This window comes from Ostrea edulis, chromosome 10, assembly GCF_947568905.1.
Source record: "Ostrea edulis chromosome 10, xbOstEdul1.1, whole genome shotgun sequence".
Taxonomy (NCBI): Eukaryota; Metazoa; Mollusca; class Bivalvia; order Ostreida; family Ostreidae; genus Ostrea; species Ostrea edulis.
The window spans coordinates 45,442,190-45,452,623 of NC_079173.1; the positions used below are offsets into that span (position 1 = coordinate 45,442,190).

Below are 10,434 nucleotides of genomic sequence, written 5' to 3' on the forward strand. Positions count from 1 at the left end.
TGTATGTGTCCTGGTTATGTGTTATGTATGTGTCCTGGTTATATGTGACGTATGTGTCCTGGTTATGAGTAATGTATGTGTCCTGGTTATGTGTAATGTATATGTCCTGGTTATATGGGATGTATGTGTCCTTTTTATGTATGTGTATGTGTCCTGGTTATGTGTGACATATGTGTCCAGGTTATGTGTGATGTATGTGTCCTGGTTATGTGTGACGTATGTGTCCTGGTTATGTGTGATGTATGTGTCCTGGTTATGTGTGACATATGTGTCCAGGTTATGTGTTATGTATGTGTCCTGGTTATGTGTGGTGTATGTGTCCTGGTTATTTGTGACGTATGTATCGTGGTTATGTGTGATGTATGTCTCCTTTTTATGTATGATGTATGCGTCCTGGTTATGTGTGACATATGTGTCCAGGTTATGTGTGATGTATGCGTCCTGGTTATGTGTGACATATGTGTCCAGGTTATGTGTGATGTATGTGTCCTGGTTATGTGTGACGTATGTGTCCTGGTTATGAGTAATGTATGTGTCCTGGTTATGTGTAATGTATATGTCCTGGTTATATGGGATGTATGTGTCCTTTTTATGTATGTGTATGTGTCCTGGTTATGTGTGACATATGTGTCCAGGTTATGTGTGATGTATGCGTCCTGGTTATGTGTGACATATGTGTCCAGGTTATGTGTGATGTATGTGTCCTGGTTATGTGTGACGTATGTGTCCTGGTTATGAGTAATGTATGTGTCCTGGTTATGTGTAATGTATATGTCCTGGTTATATGGGATGTATGTGTCCTTTTTATGTATGTGTATGTATCCTGGTTATGTGTGACATATGTTTCCAGGTTATGTGTGATGTATGTGTCCTGGTTATGTGTGACGTATGTGTCCTGGTTATGTGTGATGTATGTGTCCTGGTTATGTGTGATGTATATGACCTGGTTATGTGTGATGTATGTGTATGTGAATAATAATGTGCTCTCTGTCAGCTAGAAAATCACAACATTTTATAATAGTGTCTGTATGACTGACCCATATATAGTTTTCATCTAGGTCAGAATTGTATGTCACGTGCTTCATCTACCCTATTTAAGTGATGTGCTCAATCTTCAATTCACTCTTTCGTGTATACAGTTATTGCAAATATTTAAGAAATTAATTGAGTTTTAACTTCAATGTCTGCTGACAAGAAGCGCAGCAATTCATCATTTCTTTAAGAACAATATTTGTTATGTTTACATTTGACTTTTATTTCCGCATTGATCAAAACTAAACACATAATCTGCCAATGTAATGCAGGACATTTAATATGGGCCAATTTTGTCACTGTTAATTACTTATGCTAAGCATGAGCTTTCTGTAAACTGATTTTCTGAAAAAATCTATTTTACTATATTATTTGCATAATTATTTAAATACGAGTCAAATGAAGTTTGCCTGTAAGGAGATTTGAATCCGGATCTTCACTCACCAGAATCCATTCCACTGAGACGCTGTTGTAGATTTTCTAATCGACTGATGTAGTCATCATGTAATGATGAAGGTTCCGTGATTCTCACACGACGGACGGGCGACGATGAGGAGACAGGATTTGATGGAGAGGAGGAGGCTAAAAATTTTCTACAATTGTCACAAATATATTTCAATTAAATTAATTTCAACATCATTAAAGTTGATCAAGGACGCTAGCTCCTTAGGTTTTGTACACAACATACAAGATATGCTACAACTAATAAAGAACTACTTGTAGAGGATATTTTAAAACTTCCTACATTTTATTTTACCCTTGAGATATCTAATTATTATAAATACACAATGTCTAGGGACGTTTGTCAATGATACTGTTTTTAGCGAGGATTCAATTTTTGCATTATTACTGACAGTGTTGAATCACTCAAATTAAATATCGCTAATATTTATTACATATTGGAGATATATCTTTATTGGAATTATAAAGCTACCAACATTAGCTCTCGCTAAATGTATACACATACTTTATGGACAAATCACTAAATTCGTGTCTTGCTGAAAATACCACTTACAAATATGGCATATAATTTTTCACGACGGCCCAAGAGGAAGACCAAACATATATGCCTTTTATGAGATATCTAGCAAGAGGTCCATGGGCCACATCGCTCACCTGAGTCACCTTGGCACATCTCTGAAGACTTTCCATATATATTTACAGGATATGAGGCTCACGGCGGGTGTGACCGGTCAACAGCGGATGCTTACTCCTCCTAGGCACCTGATCCCACCTGTGGTGTGTCCAGGGGTCCGTGTTTGCCCAACTATCTCTTTTGTATTGCTTGTAGGAGTTATGACATTGATCACTGTTCGTTATCTTCACCTTGCATGTAAAACCTTAGTCTCTATTATGGCCCAAACCTAACCCTGGAGGCCATGATTTTTACAAACTTGAATTTGTACTATGTCAAAAAACTTTTATGTAAATGTCAACTTCTTTGGCCCAATGGTTCTTGAGAAGATTTTCCCTATATATAGATTTCATGTCAATCTTAGCTCTTCTGGCCCAGTGGTTCTTGAGAAGATTTTCCCTATATAATTCTATGTAAAACTTTGATCCCCTTTGGTGGCCCCTACCTACCTCTGGGGGCCATGATTTAAACAAACTTGAATCAGCACTATGTCAGGAAGCTTTCATGTAAATGTCAGCTCCTCTGGCCCGGTGGTTCTTAAGAATTTTTTTTAAAATGACTTCACCCTAATTTTGCATTTTTGTGATTATTTCCCCTTTGAAGAGGGCATGGTCCCTCATTTGAACAAACTTGAAAGCCCTTCACCGAAGGATGCTATTGGCCAGGTTTGGTTGAAATTGACCCAGTGGTTCTGGAGAAGATGAAAATGTGAAAAGTTTTTGCCGAAGACGACATATAACGGACACATTTTGATAAGAAAAGCTCACTTCAGCTAAAAATGCGATATCTAGATATGAGATTGCGATATCTAGATTTGAGATTGTGATATCTAGATTTGAGATATCGAAATAAAGACCACTTACCGTCTAGCACCTGAATGTTCCCCTGAGGGGTGTGGTTTGCTGCTGTAATCTCTAGTGGGAGGAGTGGTATGAACTGAGAAGTTTCCATTGGCATAGTAACTCTCAGAAACCCATCCCCACTGACTGATAAGGTGAAATTCCATTGGTTATCCCACTCCCATTACATGGTAACCACTTGAAGTGCCCCCTAGTGGGTGATTGGGAGTAGCTCCACTATTGATGCCTCTTTGGCTGACACTGGAAGACAGATAGGGCTGGCTATATGGCGATGATTGTGTGTTGAGATGGAAGGGCGATGGTGTGTGACTGCCGAGAGGTCCGAAGCCACTCAAGCGTGACGGGGTGTTGATGCAGGGTGGTGAGTAACTGTTAGAATCTGGTGTGTATCCTGTAAATAAAAGCATGTGGATGTTACCACACTGAAAATGGAGTTTTGTGTCATACCTCGGTCGAGATTTGTGAGTTATCTCCTTTCTCTTCCATGTTATGATAGAATTACACACAATTTCATTTACTAATTTTTTTTTAATAAAATATTTCTTTCATGAGGTGAATATATTGAAACACATAAATTTATTATAAGGAAATAAAAATCTTCCATTGAACTTCATTCTTTATATGGGATCTGGTGCCTCAGAGGAGTAAGTATATTCTATCAAAATTAAATTCTTTATATAAAACATGACTGACAAAGGGATATAACTCCAAGAAAATCAGTCATTGTGCAAATTTGAAAAAACCAAAAACCAACATTGGATATTCATGTAATTTTTTTGCGAGATGAAAATGTGCAAATAACAAACAGTGATCAAGCCAAGAATCATATGAAGAGCATAGAATTTTTAGCAAGATTAACACAGACCCCTGGATATACCAGAGGTAAAATTAGGTGCCTAGGAAGAGTAAGCATCCCCTGTCAACCGGCGAGATCCACCATGAGCCCTGTATCTTAATCAGGTAAATGGAGTAATTCATAGTCAAAATTAGCATGTAAAGAATAACCAAACAATTGATGTAAAACATGTCAGAGAGCATTCAACCTGATGACAAAAGAGTACAACATGTTTGTGTTCGTTCACCTTGCTGTAGGTCCACCGTCCCTCCCATCACTGGGGAACCCACTCTCGTGGCCCTCTTCCATTTTCTCACCAGATAACGCATCCTGTTGACAACAAAATAAAAATTAAATAGATCCCCAAAAGATGTAGAGTCTAAGCAATGCTGAAATTCTGGAAGTAAAAGTCAGAGACAAATGTAACTGTACGTATGACAGAGGGATGACAACGCTAACCTCGACACAGCCACCACGACCCTGGCGGCGCTCCGGAACACGGTGAAAGGTCTACGGTGTCTGGCAGTCCTGTGGAGATCTTCCGGTGATGGATAAACGCCCATCCTGGCGATGAGTGCCAGTGTTGTCTGCTCGCAGTCTTGGAATCCCCCCAGTAACAACAGGAGGTACTTCTTCTGGTAGACCAAAGCCTTACGATAGCTGTCCGCTCTCAGGAATTTTCCATACAGGCGTTGGATCTAAAAATAGAAGTAAACACTGGCATCTAAAAACAGGATTCAGACTTGAAAATTCCCAATGTTCTTTGTCAAAACTATAACCGAAGAAAGCTCGTCCTACCATGATTGATGCCCCCTGCATGTTGTATAAAACAATCCTGGTTCTAACATGACTAATGCCCCTGCACGTTGTACAAAACAAAGCTTCTTATAACATTATAACCCTTAATGTTGTAGAAAACAAGTCTATGGAAACCAAATAGAATCAGAGCTGTCCAACATCAACTACCGCCTCTGAGTAACAAAGAGATGTCCTTAGGAAACTTATACCCCCGCATGTCTTACCCTGACCCTGTGTAACAAATAGAACTGTCCAAGGACACTGATACCCCCATGTCTTACCCTGTCTCCGTGTAACAAATAGAGCTGTCCATGGACACTGATACCCCCCATGTCTTACCCTGCCTCCGTGTAACAGATAGAACTGCCCATGGACACCGATACCCCCCCCCCATGTCTTACCCTGACCCTGTGTAACAAATAGAGCTGTCCAAAGACACCGATACCCCCATGTCTTACCCTGTCTCTGTGTAACAAATAGAACTGTCCAAGGACACTGATACCCCCCATGTCTTACCCTGACCCTGTGTAACAAATAGAACTGTCCAAGGACACCGATACCTCCATGTCTTACCCTGTCTCTGTGTAACAAATAGAACTGTCCATGGACACCGATACCCCCATGTCTTACCCTGTCTCTGTATAACAAATAGAACTGTCCAAGGACACCGATACCTCCATGTCTTACCCTGTCTCTGTGTAACAAATAGAGCTGTCCAAGGACACTGATACCCCCCATGTCTTACCCTGACCCTGTGTAACAAATAGAACTGTCCAAGGACACCGATACCTCCATGTCTTACCCTGTCTCTGTCTGCGTCTGTGCCATGTCCACTGCCAACAGCTCGACGCTCCCTTTCCAGTCTGAGATCTGTCCGACATTTGTCCAGTTCCTGTTCCGTCTGATTGAGGGTGAGTTGCAGAGAGAGCCGTTCTTTGGCCCATGTTGCACGGGCTTCCAGATGTCCGTTTTCCTGATCTGTCAGATTCTCTGTCAGATCGTCTCCATTCTACAGAAGATAGCAGTTTAGAACTTTCTAACACATTCTTACATCCGTCTCGCTTTATCGATAAAACTGGATTTCACCATCAGTTGATATTTGCTTGCTGTTTTTTGCCCTATTGGAGAATTTTTCACAAAAGTAGAACCATGATCAAATTTAGGGCTATAACAAATGATTCCTACACCCTATCAAACTGTGACCTTGGGTTTTACATTCTGATACAAACGACCTGTGACCTCCGGATTTAACATTCTACACAAACGACCTGTGACCTCCGGATTTAACATTCTGATACAAACGACCTGTGACCTCCGGATTTAACATTCTGATACAAACGACCTGTGACCTCCGGATTTAACATTCTACACAAACGACCTGTGACCTCCGGATTTAACATTCTATACAAACGACCTGTGACCTCCGGATTTAACATTCTATACAAACGACCTGTGACCTCCGGATTTAACATTTTGATACAAATGACCTGTGACCTCTGGATTTAACATTCTATTAAAATGACCCAATACTTACACTTTTAATGATAGTTTCTGTTTCTGGGCCATTGATTATTTCAATCAATATTTAATTATATTTTCTGTAATTGTATCTGATGCATATAGCATTCTTTCCAGTCAATATTCTGTGATATTTTCTAAGGCTGACCCATTGGTTCTTCCAGTCAATATTTTGTGATATTTTCTAAGGCTGACCCATTGATTATTTCCAGTCAATATTCTGTGATAAGTCAATATTTAATGTTATCATACCTCAGAATGTTTTTGCTATATGAATGTTTGGTGAATAAATTTGCTATTTCTTTTGGATAACGCTAGCTATGGAATAGCTTCTGAACTATCTGCCCTAGGGAATAGTCTCGAAACTATTTACTGGATGCTAGGGTTTCCCGCGTTTTCTTTTCTGTGACGTTAAAGTCTGCTAACTCTAATTAGTTTACTTCACTTTGGTATGTCTGGCACAAGCAAAATCTACTTTGGTACTATAATAAAACAACTATTTACTCACTATTCGGACAATAGCTGCGCCTCGGGAAATAGTCCCTGTCTTGGGGAACAGTAAACTTGCTATTGTCCTCATAGCCAGTAAATAGGTGTACAATATTTTCTAAGACTGGACGGATTATTTCCAGTCAATTTTAAATGGTATTTTCTGAGGCTGGCTATTTCCCACATCTCCATGTATAAATTCTCACATTGACTTTCACATCATTATCATTCAAAAAGTCTGCAATAATGTTTCTGCACTTCCTCAGATTTTTCTTACTATCAAATTCATGATTTTCAGTTCCCCTTTCTAAACATTCATTTTCAAATTTATTGTTTAATCTTTAGATTTACATACCCAATGTATGGTTCCCCTTTATCTAAGATCTACATATCTGATGTTCGGAACCCCTCTGTCTGACATCTACGAAATTATTTGATGTTCAGAACCCCTCTGTCTAAGTTCTACATATCTGATGTTCGGAGCCCATCTGTCTGAGATCTCCATATCTGATGTTCGGAACCCCTCTGTCTGACAACTACATATCTGATGTTCGGAAGCCCTCTGTCTTACATCTAAATTGTTGATTTATCTGAGAACTATGTACCTTAATATTTGAAATGGATCTGATTGAATATTACATGCCTGGTGTTCGGAACCCCTCTGTCTGTATCTCCATATTTCTTCCTTCAGTCTCCCTAACGTGTTGCGTAGCTCCATCTTTTCTTCCGTCAGTCTTGATACAAAGTTTGTTAACTCAGAGTTGTGATGTAGCACCCGTTCATTCACAGCTTGAGCACTTGGTCGACTTATGAGATTGTCTGTGCCTACAGACTCGAACGTCAGGGGCATCCGCGTCTGTTTCAGTTCACTGAGCAAGTCTTTCAGAGATCTGTCCAAGCTCTGGACATTTACAGAACCCTGAACACTGAAACAGAATTATTATAGGATTAAACTTTCTTTTTAAAGAATTTATTGATGATGTATAAATTCTCATTTGCTTTATTTTTGTCCAATGAAAATGATTGTAATAAATACCATTGGAATTATCAAATTCAGTAAACATTGACAGAACCCTGCACACTGAAAGATTATATGACATTTAAGGTCGCACTAACAGAGTCCCTACAGTAAGATATGATTACACTGCAACACTAACATTCTTGCCTTCATTTCTCCAAATATACCGAAGTAAAATTCTAAACTTAAAGGACACGTCTCATGTCTTCAAAGTATACAACATTACATGCATGTTGTCTTCTTTATGCTTATAGTAATTAATTCTAATAGTTCGTTCGCCGAAATTTTGTTATAATTAACCACAATACAGACTTAAATCCAAGCCCCGATTTAAAAAAAAGTCAAGTTAATTAGGCAGGTAGTCACATGGTGCAGTGACGTCACATGCGCCCTTCGGATTGTGAAAGTACTGCGATATATTATTGAAAACTCAACTTTTAAGGGCCTGATTTATTTATCATGGGCAACATTTAAATCGATGTTGACAAATTGTTTGAGTTTTATGTGTGTTCGCCAACAGTGCACACATATAACGATGTAAATACCCAAATATAGCGAGTAAAGCATGTATGAATTCAGCAATATTAGGAGGAAATAAAATGTTTATATGGGTCGCTGTCTACAAACTGTTTGGTGGTGCTATTCCTTTATACATTTGTAATTGGCGTTGTTTTTCTAAAATAAACAGTGCAATCATTATTTATTTTTGGATTAGACAAATTATGACACGTTAAATTGTTGAAAACTAGGTCCTAGGCCAAACTAATTGTCACGGGTGCATTTCGGAAAGAAAGAAAAAGACAACATATACACAAATCAATAAAAATATTCAAATTTAAAGTGGTAATTACATTATTTATGTCCGTGTTTGCCCAATTATCTATTTTGTACTGCTTGTAGGAGTTATGAGATTGATCACTGTTCGTTATCTTCACCTTGCAATAAAACAATCTTATTATTATTTTTGAATTGTGATCTGCACGTCTTTAGGAAGTACGAAGTGGGAGAACGGCGTTATAGCCTACTGACGCACTCATCAATGAGGAAATAATTTTATAATTCAATTTAAAGTTAGGAAATGCAATATTCTATTACTTGTATAATTACAAGTTTAATTATTTTGTATCTTTGTGTGTGTGTGTGTGTGTGTGTGTGTGTGTGTGTGTGTGTGTGTGTGTGTGTGTGTGTGTGTGTGTGTGTGTGTGTGTGTGTGTGTGTGTGTGTGTGTGTAAATCTACCAGTTGGTAAAGTTACATTGTATCGTCGATATATGTTGTTACAAGGTGAAGGTCGGTTGATCCGAGTATGTATTGAATTTGAAAAGCAAAACAGAATGTATGCTGTAGGCCTACCAGTGTCTATAGCTTCGATATATATATTTTCTCGCAGTTTATCTGGATCTCTATCCAAGCGGTGTTTGAAAAGGTGACTGGGTGTGTTTTTTAAAGATAAAGTTCTTTCTCCAACAAAAAAATTACCCACGTCCTTTTTCTCGTACCTTCCTTAGAAAAATTGAAAAATACTCAGTCTAAATCCTTCTACTGACAATTAATACACCCGAACACGGCACAAAACATCGTAATGCATTATTGTTTACAAGCCGTTAACGTGATAATTGGTTTTTTGTCGATTAAATTTAATCTGTTTATGAACTGGCTAATAGATGTTTTCAAACCCGAGGACGCATATGACGTCACACATAATGGGGCGTAAACTAGCGAAAGAAAATATGCATATCGCAAGATTTGAATTTCATCGCTTTCAAACTTGAAAACTACGCAAAATATTTGATTTAAAACACATTTAAAGTAGTTTTAGGCATAAAAAAGAGTTAATTTTGCTGAAAAAAAATGAAAAAGTTTAAAAGCATGCGTTGTGTCCTTTAAGTATGACATTTTACTCAAATTTTGATTGCTCAAATAACAGGAAACTCGAGCTTAAGTTTGAGATTTTTTCCAAACTTGATACTGTCATATCTCACCCCGAGGAGAGCTGGTCCTGCTATTGTAAGATCAGATACTGAAGGCTCTGACATGCTCTCGAGCTGAGTCTTGTAAACGCTCCAATGATCCTGATCCTCATCACTGTCCTCTGACTCTGCGTGTTGATGGGAAGTGCGTAATTTTTCCTGCTGCAGTTCGCGGTCCGTTTCCATCTCTCTCTCTCGACTGGAGGTGATCTGATCCTCTAGATCAAGAACGCGCTAAGTCAGCCGCTGTGTTTCTCATTCTCATGCTGAAAGAGCACAATTTTCATTTTTCACAGATTTAATGCCTATAACAAATTCAATATAGTTATATATCATAATAATATTTCACAGATTTAATGCCTATAACCAATTGAATACACTTATATCATATTCATATTTCACAGATTTAATGCCTGTATCCAATTTAATATACTTATATATCATATTCATATTTCACAGATTTAATGCCTGTATCCAATTTAATATACTTATATATCATATTCATATTTCACAGATTTAATGCCTGTATCCAATTTAATATATTTATATATCATATTCATATTTCACAGATTTGATGCATGTATCCAATTTAATATATTTATATATCATATTCATATTTCACAGATTTAATGCCTGTATCCAATTTAATATATTTATATATCATATTCATATTTCACAGATATAATGCCTGTATCCAATTTAACATACTTATATTATAATCATATTTCACATATTTGATGGCTGTATCAAATTTAATAAAGTTATATTATGAAAGGTGAT

General features: G+C 37.8%; 1 protein-coding gene across 1 annotated transcript; it reads right to left on the reverse strand.

Moving 5' to 3' along the window:
• Window positions 1–1,459: 1,459 nt before the first annotated feature.
• Window positions 1,460–9,904, reverse strand: LOC125672641 (A-kinase anchor protein 9-like). The gene is given in 10 exon segments (XM_056151573.1): window positions 1,460–1,625; window positions 3,031–3,146; window positions 3,148–3,194; window positions 3,197–3,418; window positions 4,110–4,192; window positions 4,322–4,560; window positions 5,463–5,669; window positions 7,311–7,593; window positions 9,667–9,720; window positions 9,722–9,904. Coding segments are annotated over 10 exon segments (1,527 nt in total). The 5' UTR covers window positions 9,841–9,904; the 3' UTR covers window positions 1,460–1,468.
• Between the last annotated feature and the right edge of the window lie 530 nt (window positions 9,905–10,434).